The sequence below is a fragment of the Thamnophis sirtalis genome, unplaced genomic scaffold (assembly GCF_051295495.1).
Source record: "Thamnophis sirtalis isolate CommonGarterSnake01/CBP01778 unplaced genomic scaffold, rThaSir2_p1.2 scaffold_12, whole genome shotgun sequence".
Lineage (NCBI taxonomy): Eukaryota > Metazoa > Chordata > Lepidosauria > Squamata > Natricidae > Thamnophis > Thamnophis sirtalis.
In genome coordinates, this window is record NW_028261392.1 from 37,471,954 (window position 1) to 37,495,554 (window position 23,601).

A 23,601-nucleotide genomic window follows, 5' to 3' on the forward strand; every position below is an offset into this window, starting at 1 on the left:
TCAAGATCTGGCTCTCCCAGCAGGCCTGGGGATAGGTTCCTAATTACCCGCCCGAGTGTTTGACTGTTGAATGAAAGTTGGGTTTTTATTACTTTTCTGTTGTTCACATATTGTTTTGTTTTGACCTTGCACCTCCCCTCCCTTGTCGTTGTAAGCCGCCCTGAGTCCCCTCAGGGAAAAGGGCGGCATATAAATCCCAATAAATACCTAAATACCTAAATGATTCAGTCACACATATACTGAATAGTTGGAGAATAGCATTATTTACAGAACCTCCTTTTAGATTTGATAAATGATGGCTTAACTTGAATTTGAATAGAACTTAGTATTTTCTAAAACCAGTGTATTAACTGTTTCCTGTGTTAATTCCCAAGTTTAGGCTCTTCAGGTTAGCATAATGTAATCTCTTGCCTGCAGTAGTGAAAAAAGAAGAATTTTCTATTGTATTAGAATTTCTCTTTGCTGTTATGCGAAGGTTGAATTTAAATAACATGTCATCCTAAACTGTTATCTGTCTCATTTCTAAAGTCCTACCAATGTTATCAAGATATGTTATATTTTTTGCTTGCCATGTCAAATCCAATTAGACAGACAGATTGAGATACAAAAGGTAGCCACATTTTGTGGAATGGCTTATAGATTCGGGGGTGGGGGGGACGGCTTGATTGCTGTTTCTTGGTATAAAAGTACTATTTTCTTTTTACCTGTGAAACTAAGATCAATCTGTTTTGTGATTTAGGTCTGGGGTTTTTGTTAATCTGAACCACTTTCTCAATGTGATCATACAGTGCAGCATGTATCTGAATTATAATTGACCAAAACAAATGGAGCCATCTGGCTGGGAGGAGAGTCATATAATGAAAGCACAGTTGTGCCCTTGGAAAGCAAATATCATTCTGTCTTACATTCATAATGCAAATGAAAATTACAAAAATTGCATCATATGGATATGACATTATTTGAACCTTTTGACCTCTGAATATCAGATGACTAATTGACTAGAATTTGACTAGAGTCTATTGAGAAGTAGCCACAGGAAGAGTCCTCACAAATTAAATAGGGACAGAAACATGGATGGTTCTGCCATTCTTAGACAAACATGTTCTTTTTCTGACTTTTCTGCTATTAATTTTTAATGGTACACACTGGAAGGCATGCAAGATCCTGTGCAGGATATTTGAAAACCAGATGTAAATACCCCATGTTAGATAAGCCTTCCTCCTTGATAGGGTAGAATTTCAGTACTAGTTTGAAAGGGGTGAGATGCAAGCCGGCTCACTTGATCAATAGTGCTCAAATCCCACAATTGGCAGCTGGCTGGGTTAGGGTGTCAGTTGCATCTTTTTTTCTTACTTATTGCCAATGCAAAGAATTTTTGTCCAATTGTGACAATACTGATCCTTGCAAAACTCTCTCTCCAAACTCCACATCTTCAGCATCCAACACTTGGTGAAGAGAAAATTCCAATGACTAGCAATAAAGCCAGTTTGGTCTAAAGGTTAAGGCACTTATTTCTTCCTTGACTGTTTCATTTCTCTGTATATTAGTTAATAGGTGTGTAACAAGAAAGTATTGTTTAGGGCAGGAATCCCCAACTCCCGGTCCATGGATTGGCACCAGGCCGTGGCATGCCAGAAACTGGGCCGCACAACAAGCAAAGTCCCACCTGCAGGATGCAGGCAGCATGTGGAACCATGCCTCCTATGAAACCATGCCTCACATCTGTGGAAAAACCTCTGTCCATGGAACCGGTCCCTAGTTCCCAAAAGGTTGGCGGGGGGCATTGGTTTAGGGCTATTTGCCCTTTTCCTTCACCTTAAGATACCGATACTTTTTATTTTGGGAACTTATATTGATGTGCCTGTTAATGGCTGATTTGTGGGGTCCTTGGTGGTCTTTGGTGGTCTCTTTCTTACAGATGTTTCTAGGAAACATCATCAGTATTAGAAGGGAGTGAGTTTTGCACTCATTTTATATACTAGTGGCTTGCCCTGTCAGTGTTAGTGGGAGTGGTCTTGGTGGCTGCTTGATTGGACTGTTGTTTACTGTTAGCTTATTTGCCTGTGTTGGTAGTTCCTTGATTTGGGTATTGCTTACTTCTTGATCGTTGGTCTGATGTTAATCTTGGTGTTAATTTCTGATTATCTGGGTATTAATTGCCAGTGAGGAGGTGTTTTAGTCTTTTTGTTTCCTTGTGGAGATTTTGATTTTTTCTTTTGAGTATTATGTAGATGTTGTTTATATACCTATGCACCTGTTGATGGCTGATTTGTCAGAGTACCAGACTTCCAGGAATTCTCTACCATTTTTGGAGTTAATTGAAACTATGGTTAGGTCTGTCTATATGCTGTGAAATTAAGGAGTCTTCCTCATAGTTGGTGCTCATGGATGCAAACTGCTGGTCTTCTACCTGTTTGTTCTACACAGTAAAGACAATAGTCCTTGCATTCTTTGGTGTAGATGATTCATCCTTTTTGTCCAGGGGCTGATGGGTCTCTTCATTTACTTAGGAAGTTTTGGAGTGCTTTTGCTAGTTTGTGTGTTACTGTCAGCATTCCAAATAGCATCCAAAAGTAAATCAGAGTCTGAGGCAAAGGATTCCTCAAAAGTCCAATTTATTAAGAGACCCATATTGGGAAAACCCAAATCTGAAAGCTTCCAGGTTTTCCCACCCAGTTGAAAGTTCAAGATCCTCCCTCCACACCCAAAGTCCATCACATGATCCAATCTTCCACTGCCACGTTGGCAGTTTCTACCCATCCAGTTCCGGCCAAGTGCAGAGACCAAGAATGACCTTGGCTTTCTAGAAAGAATATTATTATGGCTACATATCACCCAATTCCATATAATCCCCCTCCCATTTTCCCACAATAGAAAATGAATAGTAGAAAGTGTGGCAGGCATGAAGTCCAAAAAGAAAAGATGGCTTGCAGGCCTGATGCCATATGGTTGTAATTTTTTGGCTGATTTGTCAGAGTGTCAAGCCTCTAAGACAGGGGTGTCAAACTTGCGTTGTCACGGCAGTATCATGTGATATATCGCAACTTTTTCCCCTTCGCTAAACTTGGTGTGAGCATGGCCAGCGCATGACACATCTGGGCCGTGGGTTACAAGTTTGACACCCTTTCTCTAGGACTTTATAAATCTTGTTTTAGATATCAGACTTCCTGTTGGACAGGATAGTATCCACTGCTACATGAATAGGTATAAATTACTCTCAAGGCAATCCTAAATATCATAAAAATATCATATTCAGTCTATATGTTTCTATCAAGAAATTAAAAATAACACAGTAATTGAAGTACTAATTAAATGCAAAATGTCATTAAATTAATTATATTTTCTCCTACAAACTAAGGAATAAACATCACAATGTTGCAATTCAGTGCAAAATAACCCAGCTCTCTTCAGCATACTCCCTAATCTAAAATAAAATATCATTGTTCAGTTTAAAGGAAAAAGGCTATACCTTTAATTCAAGAAAAAGACAGCATACAACAGTAATTCAGGTCACAATAATCTAATCAAGAGGCATAAAGTGGTGAGTTTTTGTGAATAGAGGTGATTGTCCAGGATGGAGGTTACATCTATTTTTTACAACCCGTCCTTGTTTTTCTTCAAAATTGGTTTTGGAGAAGATTTTAAGGACATGTGAAGGACTAAAGGATTTTGAGAACATGTAAAGGAAGGGAACAAGTCTGTTCCTACAGTTTCTTTACATCATATTAGATTCAACCCTTTGTTGAATTAAAGTCTGGCACAAGTTTATGTAAAATATTTATTCTTCTGGGGGGGGGCAGAAAGTAGAGTTGTTATTCAAAGATTATTTTTTATTTACTTAACAAGTAATTAAAGAATGGAATACAGAAAAGGTGATTCAGTACACTATACACTAAAGTACAACTTGCAAAAATAAATATCTATATAAAGATAAATATATAGACAGAAGCAGGCAGGCAGGCAGGCAGATGATTAATAGATGTTTGATAGATGATAGATGGACAGGTATGGAATAGGTGCTACCTGGCTCAATAATAGTAACTGTGAGAGGGAACTTGGAGTCCTACTGGACAATCACGTAAATATGAGTCAGCAGTGTGCTGCAGTTGCCAAAAACCCCAATGCAGTTCTAGGCTGCATTAACAGGACAGAACAAGATCATGTGAGGTATGCCTTGGTAAGACCACATTTGGAATACTGCATCCAGTTCTGGTCCGTGGCACGACAAACCGCGGTCCACTAAAGCGCGCCCGATTAAAGCACGTACCTGACGTCATCAGCAGCGCGACAAATACGACCGCGGAGAAAAAAGGGCGTTTTAAAAAGCGCTTTTAAAGCAAGCCGATTCACGTAAAGGTAAGGGTTAGGGTTAGGGTTAGGTTAAGGGTTAGGGTTAGGGTTAGGGTTAGGGTTAGGGTTAGGGTTAGGGTTAGGGTTAGGGTTAGGGTTAGGGTTAGGGTTAGGGTTAGGGTTAGGGTTAGGTTAAGGGTTAGGGTTAGGGTTAGGGTTAGGGTTAGGGTTAGGGTTAGGGTTAGGGTTAGGGTTAGGGTTAGGGTTAGGGTTAGGGTTAGGGTTAGGTTTAGGGTTAGGTTAAGGGTTAGGTTTAGGGTTAGGTTAAGGGTTAGGTTAAGGGTTAGGGTTAGGGTTACGTTAAGTGTTAGGGTTAGGTTTAGGGTTAGGTTAAGGGTTAGCATTAGGTTTAGGGTTAGGTTAAGGGTTAGGTTTAGGGTTAGGTTTAGGGTTAGGTTTAGGGTTAGGTTTGGGGGTTAGGGTAAGGTTTTCGCGTTAATTTTAACTTTACCGCTCACAGCGTGATGTTTTCGTCGCGCTGTGATGACGTCAGGTACGCGCTTTCATCGAGCGCGCTTTAGTCTACCGCGGTTTTGTGGTGGAACCGTTCTGGTCATCACAATATAAAAAAAGATGTTGAGACTCTAGAAAGAGTACAGAGAAGAGCAACAAAAGTGATTAGGGTACATATGAAGAACAGCTACAGGAATTGGGTATATCTAGTCCAATGAAAAGAAGGATTAGGTGACATGATAGCAGTGTTCCAATATCTAAGGGACTGCCACAAACAAGAGGGAGGCAAGCTATTCTCCAAAATACCTGAAAGCAGAACAAGAAGTAGTGGATAGAAACTAATCAAGGACAGAACAAACTTAAAAATAAAGAGAAATTTCCTCACACAACAATTAATCAGTGGAATGGCTTCAGAAGTTGTAGGTGCTCCATCACTGGAAGTTTTTAACCACTTGTCTGAAATGGTATAGGTTCTCCTGGATGAGCAGGGAATTAGACTAGAAGACCTCCAAGGTCACTTCCAACTCTGAAATTCTGTTATGCTACATAATACATTAAATCTAATAAGTAAATACCTTGATTTAAAAAAAAATATGTTTGTTATAACAACAAGAGACTGAATGGAAAGTATCTATTGTTAACCACAAAGAGATTTTCATAATTATTAGTACAGTTTTCAATAGTCTTTACATAAAATGACATCAAATATTACTAGGTACTGGTTTCCCATATGAGGATTTTTTAGAAGTAGTGCTGAAAATATGCTACAAAAGTGTGTGCATTAGATCAATATTTAAAACAACTTTATAACAACTTCCACTCATCATTTTTGAATCTGAACAAATGAATGAAATGTTATTATTTCAGTCATAAATCACTAACAAAATAATCTGAAAATTATGGTCATAACTCAGTGACATGCGGTGAGGTTTATGGCTGGTGAGGCAAGCGGGCAAAAGCCGCCCTATGTCGGACACAGTGGCAAGGCTTTCGGACGCCCCGGCACTGTGTCCACCATACAGGCGGGATGCCTCTATGTCAGACATAGCAGCAGGGTGGCTTTTGTCTCTAGCGCCGGGGTGGCAAGGTGGCTGCCTGCTTCCCGCCCTGCCACTCCGGTGCTAGAGGCAAAAGCCACCATGCCGCTATGTCCGCCATAGAGGTGTCCCGCCTCTATGGCGGACACAGCACCGGGGCGTCCGAATGCCCTGCCGCTGTGTCCGACATAGAGGCGTCCTGCTATGTCCAAAAGCCCTGCCACTATTTCCAAAAGCCCTGCCTCTATGTCCGACATAAAAAAAGTGCCAGCCTGCGGGCCAGCAGAGGTGGGTAAAACACACACACACACACACTCACAATAATACAATTACTTACAAATTACATTAATTTTGAATTCCTCCCCCTCCCTCCGATTCACATACCTTTTCCAGCTATTTCACAGAGAATTTCAACTTTGCTCTTGTCTGCCATGATGAAAATGTAAAAATGTAAAAGGAAAAAGACAAGAGCTGCTGAGGTCAGGCTGGGTTAGCTGCTGCCAGAGTCTCCAATGGATGACTCTGCTTAACTGTTGAAAAAAGCCTCTTTAAAAAGTGCCCTCTACAGGAGGATGTGAGAGAACCACATGCCTCATCTACATAAGGAATTTTTCGGCTTTTAACCCTTGCTTAACTCTGCTCAAGTAATCATAGACTAAATGAGGCACGTGGTTCTCCCGCCTCCTCCTGTAGAGGGCACTTTTTTAGAGGCTTTTTTCAACAGTTAAGCACTAAGCAGAGTCATCCATTGTGACTATGGCAGCAACTACCTCAGCCTTTTTCCTTTTACATTTTTTTCTTTTCATGATGACAGTGGTGCGGCCCTGCCTCCCCTGACTGCACGTCACTGTTATAACTCATGGTATATCTTGAACATTGAACATGTGTTTGAGTAGAAATTGCCCTTCATAAGATTTTTTTCCCCTCTATTTTTATGTAGTTAATCAATTTTTATATCACTTTGAAAGCTGTTCCTTGTGGTATGTGCTGTTAAGACAATAACTTATTGTAATTATGAGCATACTTATTAAGCATATAGAAAATGACATCAAGTAGTAAATTTTGCTAAGCAGTATCACTAACACCTCAATGAAAGTTAATATTGTGAATAGAACAGGCTGAGTAAGGATTGGTCAAATTTATTATCTTCTCCTAGTATATATGTGCAAGCATTTTTTGTACACTTTTTTTTGTTAGGGTTGAATGTATGCCTTTGTTCTGTTTTGTTTCCTTGTTTTACTGTTTTGTCTTTTATTTTCTATAATTAAACAATATTATTTTTAAAAGGATGATAATCTTTTTTTAAAGTCTGGTTGGGTTCAGACTAATAGTGTTTCCTACCCACCCCCAAATTGCCTGTAAACTATAGTAGCATAAAATGTGATGGCTTATTGCCAAAATCCTATCCTGCCACTGTTGCAATGTTCCAGCTTACTGTCAAATAATAGTATCTGGATGTATTGAGTTATTGTTTGCAGCTAAAGCTATTAATGGATCCCTCTGAATTTGTTTTTGTTCTTCTCATTCCCAGTCACGCTCAAACAGCAAGAAAATGTCTACACCAAGCAATGCAAGGATGAGACAGGCTCTTCACTCTAGCTCTTTTTTCTCTTCCCAGTGTTTTTCCACAAGTTTAGACTTTGCTTTTTCGGATCAACCAATTGATGACTTTAGTCTTGCTCACATCACTAAATCAATATAAACCAGGTATTCTGCTTAATAGATAGGCAATCATTTTGTTGATGAGAAAAGGAATGATTAAGGGAGCTTTGCAGGAACCAAAAATCAAAACCAGGAATTTTTTGTTTGTGATTATTTTTGTAGCATAAAATCAGTTGGGGCAAAAATGAAATAAATAGAAAAAGAATAGGCAAAAGTCTACTGCTGGGCCTGGTAATGAGGAAAATTAAGACAGGAAGAAGGGACAAATAATGTGTTCAGCTGAATTCAGTTCTGCTTCAGATTATAGGCCCTCTAAGTTCCTTCTATTTAATGTCATATTTGTGGAATGAATTAAGCCGGCCATTCTCCCCCAACAAGCCAGTGACAAACAGAACTGTGACTTGGGGTTGGCAGGGCAGACAGATGCTTATTCTTACCTTTCAACTGCAGCCTTAGGAAGTGATTAAGCAGGAAGATACTCGGGGGTTGGAAAGACATGGAGTTTGTGTTTGTCCAGCTGGACTCTGATGCTCAGACAGATATCTTCAGTCTAAGGCTAAACCCAGCACTCTCCTCATCACATAACACGCACATAAACTTAAAGAACAGACTTGATGGACCATTGGGTCTTTTTTCTGCTGACAGTTTTCTATGTTTCGATATACAAACTTGTTAAGGGACAATCAACAAAATGCATTATTTTTTGTTACTGAAATGGAGACCCACTTAATTCACTCTGTTTGTTAGGCTGGTGATTATGTAGACTTTTTTCTTCATCATTTTGATTTTTTTTAATTAGTGAATGATCTCTAAAACACAATCAAATTCAAAACCAGAGAAGTGCCAGGTCTAAAACCTACCTGAAAAATTCCATGAAAGAAAAGCCATAGCCATGCTGTTCAGCAATGCCTGCACAAACGACATTTGCAGAGGCTCCAATCAATGTCCCATTACCTGAAATTCAATAAATAACAAGTAAAACAAAACCCAGCAGATATTTGGGAGGTCTTTATCTATGGATTTTGCCACTCAGATCAACGTGTAGACTAAATGCAAATGAGGAAAGGAGAGTCATCATTTCACATTTACTTGAAAAGAAATTGACAGAACAATAACTTCCCTGCCTATAAACAGTTGCACCTTTTCAAAGGAAGCCTGTCTTTGTGCTCCTATTGTGAATGAGACAAGAGACAGTGAGAGGAAGAAAAACGATGGCACTGTGTTGTTAAGATGACACATTCAAAGCAATTTGCTGATTATTTCTTTCAAATTCAGAAAAGTAACATTAAGATAAAATGAAAACCATTGAGAAAGACATCACTGTTTGACTATTGACAGGTAGAACAATGGAAACAGAGGGGGGGTTCTTCATTTCCCCAGAAAGTTATGTAACAGTAGCACAATAAGTATCTTTAAAATATAAGATATCCATTGTATCTTATAGAATGACTTTTAAACCTACAAACACATGTGTGGGTACACATAAGCATGGAAATCAGGAATTTCTCCTCCTGCCACAAAATGGAAAAATGAAAATTTAACAGGTTGCAATGTTTATCTCTATAGTTTCCTTCCTTTCTTGGGTTAAGCACCTTCTCTTGAAAAAAATGTATACATGTAAAATCAAGGAATTCCCAAAGGCATTTTTTAAAATATATGCATATGCAATATATTAAAGATACATTTCTAAATTGATGAAAAATAACAGTTTTCAGTATCAAAACGTCTGATGAGCTGTATCTTGATGTTATTTCATTTTTTTATAATAGATTGCCATAGACTGAGCAAAATGTAATCTGAACTAAGGGGCATACCATGATTTTGAGAAGAACAGAGAATATAATAAATTTACAGAGATGTTTGTTGTGATGTCTGCAAAAAGGGTGAGGCTTCGTGGTTGTGGCCATCATTTTGACTTTTAGACACCCCCCCCCCGGTAGACACCCCTGCAAACCTGGGAATCATGGCATAAAATACAGTAAAAGCCTAGAGAGGGAAGCTGAGGCAATGTTTTCTAAAATGGAGAAACAGTGTGTGAACATAGAGATAAGCAATGGATTATCCATGGCAAACTATAACTGTGATAAGTCTGTGACAGTTTCAGAATGGGATTAGTCCCAACAGTAACTGAAAATCAATTACTGTACATGCAATTTGGTTTGGTTTTTCCATTCTGATGTCACTGAGCAGAATTTGAGTGTTCTTCCTCTACAAACTGGAAAAAAGATACCTTAGAGCATTCTCTCCATTGTTTATTTAAGAAATTGAGAGACTCATTGAAGTAGTAAAACATTGGATGTTTTGCACAAGGAAGGTCTGTGCAGTTCAGAATGTGAACATGGATTTTGTGTGCATGTGTGAATAAGTCATTATATGCAGAAGCTGTCAGAGATCTATGACTGTGACTTAAAAAATGAAACAAAAGACTGTGTTCTTCAAATGTTAATTTCATTCCAGTTTTCACATTCAACATAACTATATCTGAACAGAAGGTAAATATACTTACTTTGGATCATCCTTAAATCCTAGATTGAACCCTATTGCATCCCTCCCCAAAAATCACAAATTTCTCTCTTTTTAATATCTGCAGGCTTCAATCATCCATTCACACACTCCAGTTTGAAATCTTTGGATTTCTCTTCCAGTGTTTTGAAATTATTCTCTAATTTTATTTCTCTGAGATCACTTGCCTAAAGCCACTAACTGATCAAATGGACTTTGATGGGGAATGGGGGCTACAGCTGCAGATTCTGTTGTATTAACCAATCAAAGGCAGGAAAACACCCTTATACACATTTTCTTATATTCACATTTGTCAGAAAAAGAACCAGAACTTTCCAGGCACTGAAACTCATATTATTCCACTCCAAACTTCAGTGATATTTCTTATTACAGTGTTTTTCAAGTAAATAGCTTTCACCGACTTCAATGCAGTGGCCTCTGTTTAACAAACCATACAATCATATGCTCTTACATGCAGCTTCATAAAACTCTACTTCTCTTATTCAAAATGGCATTCCTTATCACTACTTGCTTACTTGGTTAGAGAACTAATTTCACTTTTAAGTTTGCTTTTAGACTAGAGAGGAGGAGTGAAAGAGGGGGAAACCATTATCCCTGACCATTTTAGAATTCAAGAACTTTGATCAATCTTGCCTGAATGCCTCCTGTTCCTTCCAAATGTTTCAGTGGTTTCCACAAGTTCCCACATTCGGCAGATTTCTCTTTCTGACATTGCCTGCTCTTCCTATATATATATATATATCACTACAAGGCAAATTTGCTACATTTATGTTTACCATGATATTACCAAATTATTATAATGCTAAGTTCATGATGGCTTTCTTTAATACAGGTGAAATTCAAAAAATTAGAATATCGTGCAAAAGTTCATTTATTTCAGTAATGCAACTTAAAAGGTGAAACTAATACATGAGATAGACTCATTACATGCAAAGCAAGATAGTTCAAGCTGTGATTTGTCATAATTGTGATGATTATGGCTTACAGCTCATGAAAACCCCAAATTCACCATCTCAGAAAATTAGAATATTACATGCAATCAATAAAACAAGGATTGTACATAGAACAATATCAAACCTCTGAAAAGTATAATGTACTCAGTACTTGGTTTGGGGCCCTTTTTCAGCAATTACTGCCAAAATGTTGCGTGGCATGGAAGCTATCAGCCTGTGGCACTGCTGAGGTGTTATGGAAGAGCAGGATGCTTCAATAGAGGCCTTCAGCTCTTCTGCATTATTCGGTCATGTCTCTCATCTTTCTTTTGGCAATGCCCCATAGATTCTCTATGGGGTTCAGGTCAGGTGAGTTTGCAAGCCAATCAAGCACAATAGTCCTACGGTCATTGAACCAGGTTTGTGCTTTTGGCAGTGTGGGCAGATGCCAAGTCCTGCTGGAAAATGAAGTCAGCATCCCCATAAAGCTCGTCTGCTGAAGGAAGCATGAAGTACTCCAAAATCTCCTGGTAGACGGCTGTGTTGACCCTGAACTTAATGAAGCACAGTGGACCAACACCAGCAGACGACATGGCTCCCCAAATCAACACAGACTGCGGAAACTTCACACTGGACTTCAAGCATCTTGCAGTGTGTGCCTCTCCGTCTGCGGAAGGAAGCATGAAGTACTCCAAAATCTCCTGGTAGACGGCTGTGTTGACCCTGGACTCAATGAAGCACAGTGGACCAACACCAGCAGATGACATGGTTCCCCAAATCAACACATTGTGGAAACTTCACACTTGACTTCAAGCATCTGCAGCGTGTGCCTCTCCATTCTTCCTCCATATTTTGGGTCCTTGGTTTCCAAATGAGATGCAAAAGTTGCTCTCATCAGAAAAGAGGACTTTGAACCACAGAGCAACAGACCAGGTCTGTTTTTCTTTAGCCCAGGTAAGACGCTTCTGATGTTGTTTGTTATTCAGGAGCAGCTTGACAAGAGGAATACGACGTTTGAAGCCCATGTCCAGGATCCAACTGTGTGTGGTGGCTCTTGATGCACTGACTCCAGCCTCAGTCCACTCCTTCTGAAAGTCCCCAACACTTTTGAATGGCCTTTTCCTGACAATCCTCTCCAGGCTGCGGTCATCTCTGCTGCTTGTGCACCCTTTTCTTCCACACTTTTCCCTTCCACATAACTTTCCATTAATGTGCTTTGATGCAGCACTTTGGGAACATCCAACTTCTTTTTCAAATTACCTTTTGAGGCTTTCTGTCCTTAAGGAGGGTGTCAATGATGGTTTTCTGCACAACTGTCAGGTCAGCAGTCTTTCCCATGATTGTGATTCCTACTGAACCAGACTGAGAGACCATTTAAAGGCTCAGGAACCCTTTGCAGGTGTTATGGCTTAATTAGCTGATTAGAGTGGGACACTTTGAGCCTAGAATATTGCACCTTTCCACAATATTCTAATTTTCTCAGATTGTGGATTTGGGGTTTTCATGAGCTGTAAGCCATAATCATCACAATTATGACAAATCACAGCTTGAATTGTCTTCCTTTGCATGTAATGAGTCTCTCATATATTAGTTTCACCTTTTAAGTTGCATTACTGAAATAAATGAACATTTTGCCCGAAATTCTAATTTTTCGAGTTTCACCTGTACCTAAAGTACTACACATTTCTTGAGAGTATATTAATACTATTATATTTATTTAGGTACTAGTAAAAAGAACACCAATGGAGTAAAGCATAACACACTCCAATGACTAGGGATAATAAATACAGTGGGAACATTTTGACAGAGAAGAGTAGGATTGTATACACAAGTGTGTATCTTTAATCTTAGGTTAGCTGGTCCCCGTAAAGTATAATAGGAGCAGTTCTTCAATTGTTGGTAGTTGCCTTAAGACTGAATTACCAGTCCAAACAATGTTTGCCCAGGGAAGTATTCACTTGTATACCATCCTATTCCAAATGACTTGTGTTAATAATGATAACGGTTCAACAGTTCAGCTGTTATCATTCTTAACACAAGTCATTTAAAATGGAATGGTATACTCTACCACAAATAACTTGTGCTAACACTGATAATAGTTCAAAACCAATTCAATACAAACTTAGTGTTTAAAAAAAAATAATCATAACCTTCTGTCCTACAAGAAAGATGCAGTCAAGCAAATGCAAATTCCCTGTGAACTAGTATTCAATCAAGTTCTCAAAGCATTCTGAAGAACAGCAAAGCAGGGGCAGTCTGAATATCAGAAGAAATTATTCCAAAAGATTAGAATAATGACCAAGAACAGTTCCTCCCATAGACCTCTCAGAGGGAAGAAATCCAAAGTACCCCCTATTAAGCTGAATACACAAGATGGACAAATTCACTTCGTGAGAGATTTCCCACTATTGGAGTAATTTGCACCAGTTTTGTGGATTTAACACAAATAATATTGCCTTCATCTTTTGTCTATGGAGATACTTGATCCTTCTGATTTCATTTGTTGGTCAAGGTATGTTAACAAATGGCAACTATTCTTTGCTGAAACTGAACATCATTAGAAAATGTAGCACAGTGCTAATTTTTATTGAGGCCAAAACAGAAATAGAAAAGTTTCTTACAGGAAATCCATTGTGGTGGCTAAGTAATATGGCAACAATGGCCATCATATTGAATTCTTTAATATCTCTCTGTAAATCCCCTTCTTAGTTAGGCTTAGTCTAGCAAGTTGTCATTGTTACAGCTTCTGCATAGCCACTATTTGTAAAACAGCATAAAGATACATTAAAGAAATAACAGTTATAAGTTCAATATTGTTTTTATAAATTTCAGATAAGCCCTGGTTCTTTGTGGAATTGCTTGCTTCACTAGTAACATTTGATGAAAGATAAATTTACACACTGAAATCTCACCAGTTAAACACTGAGATGCAATCTATCTAACAGAACACATTTTCAGAGGGATTAAATTTAATTACAAAGTTACCGCTTCTTAATAATAATTTTTATTGAAGTTTAAAAATAAAAGATAAAAACTAATGCAACTAGATAAAATACAAAAAGAAAAGAAAAAAACATTTAAAAAGTGCAAGAAGAAAATAGAAATGAGGGGAAAGGGAAAAAATATGGGGAAAAGATATGTATGTATGTTATGTATATGTATGTGTGTATATTTGCATATGTGTATATATGTATATGTGTGTATGTATGTGTGTATATAAAACACACACAATTTGTCCCTTCTATTTTTAATTTAAGTAACATATTACTTTCTCTAACATCTCAACCTAAAATGCCTTTATCCCATATATCATCTTTTATGTATTAATAATAAAGCTTTATTATTAAGTCTTAATCAGCAAAACTAATTCTGTTTTCACTTTATCATTATGGGATACTGAGTGTAGATTAATGAGGAAAAATGAATTTCAACAAACGTAGAATCAGGCTGCAGAATAACAAAATTGACAAAAATGAAGTGGGTCTGAATACTTTCTGAATGCAGTGTATAGAAATTTAGTCACATAATGTCCCATAAATTAATTTCTTATCATCTTATCTCTTTTCAGAAAGTCCTTCACAAATTTAACACTTTCCCTCAGTTTTAATACCATAGCTTATGATTTTTCAATTTACTTTAAAATAAATAAATGTGTTTATTACAATTATTTAAATCTGTTGATTTAACAGAAAAAATAGCCTCTTTCTATATCATGTCTATAAACAAATATTCAATATTCAACAACAGGAAAAGCCCTGGTGGTGCAGTGGTTAGAATGCAGTACTACAGGCTATTTCTGACTGCTGGCTGCCAGCAAATTGGCAGTTCAATTCTCACTAGCTCAAAGTTGACTCAGCCTTCAATCCTTCCGAGGTGGGTAAAATGAGGACCCAGATTGTTGGGGAAAATACGTGGATTCTGTGAACCACTTAGAGAGGGCTGCAAAGCACTGTGAAGGGGTATTTAAATCTAAGTGCTATTGCTAAGTGCTGTTGCTATTCAGTCTCAGTCAAAAAAAAAACGATTTGAAGATGCTGGGTGAGGAAAAAAAACATTGTATATGTTATAATCTTGGTCAAATAAGCAAGCCTTAAAAATCTTATTTTTACTTTTAAATTTCTTTATGTTTATTCCTTTTGAATAGTATCTCAGAAGCCAATTTCGTTTTATTGTCTTTATCATTCTCTATGTAGCAGAGGGGAGAAGGGAAGAAAAGGAGGTTTTTGCAGGAAGGGGAGAAGACAATGGGAGTGCAAGAGGAGGAAGGAGAGGCTTGGCTGGAAAAAAGGAAAAAAGCGGGAAAGATAGGACGGGATGCCTGAGGAAAAGGAGGCCTAAGGGATAGGATAGCAGAGGCTTCTGTGGGGCAAGCCTGAGGGAAATAAGGGGATAGGAGAGAAGAGGCATCCATGGGGCAAGCCTAAGGAAGAGACAGGGATATGATAGGAGAGGCTTCTGTGAGGCAAGCCTGGGGAAGAGAAGAGTTTGAATTAAAGAAGGCAAGTAGAGGAAACAACGAAGGAGCAGAGGCTGTGGAAGGGGAGCCCAGCAGGCCGTTCAAGAGAGAGTAAAGAGAGAGAAAGAGGAAGACGGTCCAACCAGCCAGCTGAATACCACCCCATCATGTGAGCCACCTGCTGAAGAAAAGACTAACCATCACCCCACCACATGACCTGCCTGCTGAGAGGAGGATGACCACCATCCCATCATGTGACCCTGGCAAGTAGAGGTGCATCAGGGAGGGACCAGTGTGGACTGGCAGCCATACGAAGTGGGCCAGGAGACCCAGACTCCAGCAGCCCTTACAAGGATTAGTGCTACATCTATCTTTTCACAAAATAGTAAGATCAGAATGCCTTTTCAGGATTTTGAGAGCGAGAGAAACGTCAAACTCTTCCCAAAAATTGCAGGATCAATACTTCTTATAAGATATTAAACATATCAAATGATTTTTTGGAGTCTGCAAATGCAGAGAGAACTAATTTCTGCCACAAACAAAATTGAGATAAAATAACTCAGTACAGAATTTTTCTATCCCCGTGCAATTTTCAACTTTGGAACTTTCCAGCATAAAAGATTAGATTTACTGCATGTCTAATGACAAATCAGAGATTAGAAAGGCAGTCTTTCAGAACACTAAAATGGAAAAATGTAAATTGACATTTCAAGACCAGTACAGTACCAAAGACAGAAAAAGAGGGGACTAAAGAGGAAACAAATTTAGTAAGTCTTTCTTATAAATCAACATTTTATTATGGTCATTGATCAATCCCAAGTAAGATAGCAAAGTAAGTGAAATAGTAAAAAAAAATGGAAAATCTTAATAAAGCTTAGTGCTTGAATAATTTGCCATTAACCCATTTTCAGAAATGTAATTTACTAGACTTGAAAAGAAAAAAAATGGGTAGGTTAAGAGAAATAATAAAAAGGAAATATAAAATATGTCAGAGCTACCTGGTCTGTGAGTCAAAAATAGAAATGACATAAATCAATCAAATATCTTAACAAAATGGTCACCACAATAAGATATGCGTCAGAGATTCAGCTTCTCCTGAATCACAAAGGCAGAGCCAGTCTCCCATAGGGATATTATTAATTTTACCTTCCAAGAGTAAAATATAAGGAAGACAGAATAAAGACCTTATGTTTCCTTGAAGTGGTTGAGTTGTGTAAGATGACAGGCTATTTGAAAAAGGTTCAAAAGTTCTCTAAGGGTACTGATCACTTAGCCAGATCATGTTGATGCTCACAATTTAAAGTTGTTAATCAAATAACACATTTGGCTTTTTAAAAACCTATAGATAATAAGGCATTAAAAGAAAATCCAGATGAGGCCAATTTGGTTTCTAGATTTCGGTGCCAAGAGACTGAAAATTGTCAATCAAAGTGATAGGTTCTAAGCCTACTAGGAAGAAATTTAACTGAAGCCAAAATTAATCAGTAAAATCCAGACCTTGGCTTCAACTTTAATCAGGCTGCTTCCAATCATAGCAATGCTATTGAGAAGATAGCCTGAAGGAAATCTGGTCAAACTGTTTTCAGCTTAATCAGAAACCTGGTCCTGAAACCCATAAAGCAATTAGCTCCAACTTTAAGCAGCAAAGATTTTGAAATCTACTAAAATACCTAAATTCACACTGAAAAAGTTGAAAACAGCTACTTCACTTATCAGAGTATTATCAGTGGCAAGTTATTTTTTTGCCTCAAGGCCCAGTTGCTGAAACACTCTTCCTACATATTTATAACATGATATCTGGTCTATAATGTTGCCATCTGTTCATCTTTCATCTTTTGGTAAACACCATTTTGATCTTGATGTATCTTTCTAAAATTGCTCACAACGGGATGAAAAAAAAACAGGAAAAAATACCTCAAAATATGAAGATAGCAGCTAGATAAATTTTTAAAGAAACCACTGAAAATCTTTCAGACTCAAATCCCAAAAGGAAACTTTAATTCTTTAGAAATTATGCATGAAGAAGGAGCAATCTCCAAGTAATCAGCAAAAAATATGACCTATTCCATTCCACTAGAAAAGTCCTCTATATGAATGATTTTTGTTTTTATTTTTAATAGTATTTATTGAATTTTCTAACATTTAAAAGACAAAATACAAATTTACACATATAACAGCTTTTCCATATCAGTATCCAAATTATATCTCTATATCATTATCCTAAGTTATATACTTATTTAAATACACTCTATATATTATACTTTTATCATTTGTACCTGAAGTTCTATGCTTGCTCTCAAGCCAGGAATACCATCTATTCCAAATTTGATAGTACTCGGTTTCTTCCTTCTCCTTCATTTCCATAGACAGTCTATCCATTTCACATTCATAGATTTTCCTTATAATTGGGTCTGGGGGGGGGGTTATCTGTTTGTTTCCAATTCTGTGCTAAAATGATTCTGCTTGCAGTTAATATGTGTAGTATTATGTATTGTATGTATTGTATTGTATTTGCAAAAAGAAAAAGAGCCACTCTATCGCTTGAATGCTACCCTATGCATAGTAAAGCAGACTCGATGAGTCAAGAACAAGCAATATGTCCCTTTCTGGAAAGTGGCCACTTTAAACAGCCTAACAAATCTCTGGAATTAAATTAAATTAAATTAATATCAATTCACTTACGATAAAAACTGTACACATAATCCTTTATCAAGGTGTCAACCATCACACAAAAATAGCAAGTTCCAATAAAAAGTTTGGTACCAGGGTTACAAAGATTAAAAAAACAAGCCTTCCTGAAGGGAGATGGGTGGTCTAGAAAAATGAAATATAAGTAAATAAATAGTTCCAATTGTCTAGGTTTGCATTATAGCAGCAGCAATAGCACATATTCTGCTTTACAGTGCTTTACAGAACTCTTTAAGCAGTTTACAGAGTTAACCTATTGCCCACAACAATCTGGGTCCTCATTTTACTGATCTCGGAAGGATGGAAGGCTGAGTCAACCTTGAGCTGGTCAGGATCGAACTGCTGGGATTTGGCAGAATTAGCCTGTAATATTGCATTCTAACCACCACTGTCAATAAGAGATTATCAATATCAAGGATAGGCTCATTGTTTCATCAAGGCTTCAATCTACTTAAATTCTTTTCTCTGTACGTCCCACCAACTGCAGCTTAGGTTCTGTAGCCATGATTTTGTTCAGTTCTGATGCTGCAAAGCCTCAGGACTATTATCCTTCCTTTGATAAGCAATCAATTATTGAGCTAACTTCTGGCTCTCTACAAGTTGGTTTTAGTCTACTTAGGCTGTGAATTCTTTTCTTTTGTTCAGATCATAATTCTTAGCATCAGAGTAAAAAAGTATTAGTAGAGACATAAACCTTCTGCTTCTGAAATACTAGATTCCATGGACTGGTTTCCTTGGATGAAGATGTCTGACTGAGTCCTGATTAGATCCTATTTGAGAGATCAATGAAAATGGAGGAATATTGAATATGAAAATGAAGGAATTATTGTCTTGAGCTTCTGCAGGAGGACCATGGAGGCCAAATATGACACATGCATCATCATTATGCATGACTCACAATTTAGATATTTGTATTAAATAGTATAGTGCAGTGATGGCAAACCTTTTTTGGCTCCCGTGCCAAAAGCAGGGGGACCGCAGGAGGGTTGTGTATGGGCGTGCCACACCCATAATGCTATGCGTGTGACTCCCCTCCATGCAAATGGTTGACCAGCTTTCCCCCCCCCCCGGCTTTTGGCACATTTTTTCACCCTCCCCAGGCTCCAGAGGCTTTCTAGGAGCCTGGGGGGCAAAAACAGCCTCCCCACGACACCCTCTGTAGGCCTCAGGAACTTCCCTGAAGTCTCCAGAGAGTAAAAAATGGACCTACAGGGAACCCGGAAGTTCAGGAATTGCGACTTCCAGCTTGTCCGTAGGGCCAGTTTTTGCCCTCCAGAGACTTCAGGGAAGCCTCCTGAAGGCGCCTGGAGACTCCAGAGGGTGAAAAATGGTCCTACAAGCAAACTAGAAGTCCGTTCCTGAACTTCCAGTTTGCCCATAGGACTGATTTTTCACGCTCCGGAGGCTAAGACTCCAGAGGGAGAAAACAGGCCTCAAAAGAAGATTGAAAGCTGGCCAGCACATGCATGCACACTGGCCATCTGACAGGATAGCACCTCACATTCCCAAGCAAATGGCTCCGCATGGCACTGTGGCACGCATGCCATAGGTTCTCCATCACGGTTATAGTGCAATATGCAACTGCAGCATCAAGATCATCACCATTTTGTCCTTGTGGTTTGTTACACATGTCACTGATTTCTAAGACCAGTCAGCTTGGAAAGCATCTTCCTCATTCTCACAACAGTTCCTTTCTCTTCCCAAAAAGATATCTAAAAGCACATTGGTGAAATTATGAGAATTTGGGGGAGGGGTCTAAGTATCCACTCAGATATTGTTCCAGAATGCAAGATGCACATAATCAGTGGTCTCCCAATGGACTAGTCAATTTTTTCAAGAATGAGGTGTAGAGGTAAACTTGACTTGGTTCCACTTTATGACACTGAAACATAAATATCATAAACTTAAGACCAATATTCTGGTTAATAAATCAAAACTATAACCATATCTATAATCATCTCAAATGTGGACAGACTGGGCTGCAAACTGAACAGCACTGAAAAAGACACTGTAGATGACAGTTCCAATGATGGTAATGATACATGGTCAAAACCACTTTAATACATATAATTATGACAGCTGGATTAAGTGTGGTGTTTGAACAAAGGCAGTGTTAGTGATGATGCCTACCAGCTCCTAGTAGACAAGAACATTCATTTATGTTGTATCGTAAGATGACTGAAAAATAACTCTGTACTATGGCAAGGAATGCAAGGAAGTAAAACACTGTGAATATCCAGTCAATTATGCCCCAGGCAATTTTGAGCAGAAAAGATATTAGGGCTGATGCCAATGACAATTACCCAGGTAAGAATACTGAAATAATAGTTGCTTGTAATAACTGTTGTGTTGCATCTATGAAAGCTAAGGCTGATGAGATTAAAATAGGAGAAGACAGCCATAGGTTAGCAGATGCTACCTAAGGGACTATCTGCATTCAAGATGCAAATGTTCCAGATTATACTCTTCAGAAACAGAACTAATGAGATGGCTTGCAACACTTGAGAATATTATTTACAACATCAAGATAATAGTGGTCAATGCCAATGGAAATTGTAGAATGATATTATCGTTAATGGAATTACTAATACCTTCCTTGGCCAGACCAGGGAAATCAAGCATGAAGTCAATTTCAGTCCCACTTTCTAAAGAATTACTATTTCTTTGAGGATATAAAAATAATGATTTCATGTGCTACAGGATATATTTTAAAAATGAATATTTTTAAATGTGCAATTTGATTAGTTGTGGATCACATTTTAGTTAACTATAAAAGTGTTTAATCTGACTGAGAAATTAAAAATCACAACTCTAAATTTAGCGTGTTGCTTTAGCTCTCACTGATAATATATATAATTCCATATATCTTCAAACTATCATCATCCCTGCTTACCTCCAAGACAGGCACCTATGGCTAATGCAAAGATCAGTGGTTTCACAGGTAAATTAACGTCAGGATCTTGACTTAGATTGAGAAGTACAGGAATCTACAAAATGTATATTAAAATAATAAATAATAAGAGAAACAATAAGATTAAGATTAAAGATAATAACCAGTTACACTGAAGACAAGAAACTTAATTTCTAACTTCTTTTAAAAGTGTTTGGTACAATTATCCTGGGATTAGGTGAATGCTCATCTAAGTACTTTATGTATGGAAATTAGCATAAAGGGAAAGACTATTCTAGAATTTTCCTTGAGAACTGTAGGGGCTTTTAAAAATAATCCCACCAAAACCACAAAAGCACACAAAATATTTGATCCAAAGATTAATCTATCTGAATTTTTGCCAAAAAGGCAGTTAAGGGACAATGTGAGAACTATTTTGAATGTCACTGAGTATTTACAATAACACAAGGAAAAACAAACAGAGCTGATATTTTTTCACAAAGAGAAAGTTTGACAATTTAAATTGGTTCTAATGTTTTAAATTTAGAAAATCTAGACTTTGGGAAGTAATTTATTCAAGGGATTATGTCTGTTTATGCAATTTAGCAAACTAACATCATCATCAATGGAGGTTTGATTAAATCATGAGAGAGATATAAAAGGGTACAAGGGAAGGGTGCCCTTTATTTTTTGTTTTAATCAAAGTTTTGACTAAATATATTATACAAGAAAATATCGCCTCTGAAGTTTTTTTAAAAGAAATGTATTAATTGAGCTTTTGCTGATGAGTTTGTGTGTATGTGTAGTAGTTTTATTCAGTGACAGATGATTACTGAATGGTCTTGATCTGAAGATGTTCTACAGTGTATTTTGCATTTTAGATACCCCCTTTTTGCCTTTTGACTTTTATCTCTTATTTCTGCCCGACAAAAGACAGAATGATTGGAGGGCATACGCTGTATGGCAGTGTTTTTCAACCTTTTTTGTGCAAAGGCACACTTTTTTCATGAAAAAAATCACGAGGCACACCACCATTAGAAAATGTTAAAAAAAATTAACTCGTGCCTATATTGACTATATATAAAGTGACGTCCCTGCGTGCGCTACCTCCCGGCAGTCCCCGCGTTTTTAAAGTAAACGCGGGGCCGCAGGGACTTAATAGAGGCATCTCTGTGTCCCGAAAGCAACTTTCAGGACACAGAGATATCCCGAGGCAAAAACACCCAGCGGGTGTTTTTCCCACGGCACACCTTACACTATGTCACGGCACACTAGTGTGCCGCGGCACAGTGGTTGAAAAACACTGCTGTATGGTGTTGGAAATAACAATTTTAATTATTTGTTTAAAATATTCTTTAACATTTTGGTTAGGAGTAGACATACAAGAAATTTCATAATTATTGTTATAGCTGATTTAATATAACATTTTCTAGGTCATAGTAATAAAATTGAAAAATCTTAACAGATGGCTCACGGCAGTATATACTGTAATAGCAGTTTATTGAAATAAATGTGAAGAAAATAAGGTTTTCCCAAATAACACTCTGAGGGTAGAATCTCTCAATGGTTCTATCATTTTAAAAAAGGAGAGAGTCAAGATGGTCCAGAATGTAAAGGTCACCATTAGGATGACATCAGGGGTGGGTTCCAGTCAGAACTACTGCCAGTTTGCTTGTGGATGCGCTTCCAGCATGGGCACTGGATGCACGCTGTGTATGCATGTGCAGTCCAATTAAAATTGTTCTGCGCATGAGCAGAACAAAAAAAACCAAGATGGCAGCACCAGTGGCACTGACTGGGGAACCAGTTCAGGGGCGTGGCAGATGTGGGTCACTGCCAGTTCCAGTGACCCAGGCCACCATATCACTACTGGTTCCGAACTGGTCCGAACCGGTAGGAACCCACCATTGACACATTGTGGCCACTTCACTCCCCTCACCTCAGGTGTGATGGAGACTCTTCCCTTCAAGAATGCACATACCAATTCTATGGCTATCTTCAAAAAGGGAAAATAGAAGAACCAAAAGGGTTGCAGAGGGTTATCAATATCTGAAAAGATTCTAGATCAAATAAATATCGCTTCATCTCTAAGCACTTGAAAACAACATAGTGATGGATTTATTAGCATGGATTTGTTAAAAAGAAATCTTGCCAGTCTAATCTCATTTTACTTCGTTTAACTGTTAACTTTTTTTAATGGAATATGGGAATTGCTATGGTAACTTTCACATCTCAGAGCATTAACGTAAGAGTCCCCTTGGCAATAAAGTAATGGGAAAGGTGGAAATTACTTTAATAAATCAATATCTGAAAGTACTGAAGAAAAATGTATAGTGACCTAAACAACTGGTGACATGCAGTTACTCTACACTGTATCCCTAACAGAAGGATGCAAAGACATATGACTTACCATTGTAGCAGTGAATGGAATATTGTCAATTAGAGATGATGCCAATGCAGAGACCCACAGAATTAAAATAATAGCAACTGTCAAGCGTTGCTCTTCGGGGACCACCTGGCAGACAGGCAGAACAGAAAGGAAGGATTAAATAGATGGCCTTTTCAATGAAAGCAATTATTTTGCAAATAAGATTGTCATTGATTTATTCT

The 23,601-nt window shown here is 37.9% G+C and overlaps 1 protein-coding gene across 1 annotated transcript in view; it reads right to left on the bottom strand.

Annotated features, from left to right (window-relative positions):
• The window catches only part of OCA2 (OCA2 melanosomal transmembrane protein), a 210,584-nt gene that overhangs the window by 36,422 nt on the left and 150,561 nt on the right, over nucleotides 1-23,601 (bottom strand). Inside the window, exons 20-22 of the mRNA XM_087726964.1 lie at nucleotides 23,402-23,506; nucleotides 20,995-21,088; nucleotides 8,363-8,456 (exon numbers count right to left, since the gene is read on the bottom strand). Coding sequence (XP_087583090.1) covers nucleotides 8,363-8,456; nucleotides 20,995-21,088; nucleotides 23,402-23,506 — 293 coding nt within the window. The remainder of the gene's footprint in view (nucleotides 1-8,362; nucleotides 8,457-20,994; nucleotides 21,089-23,401; nucleotides 23,507-23,601) is intronic.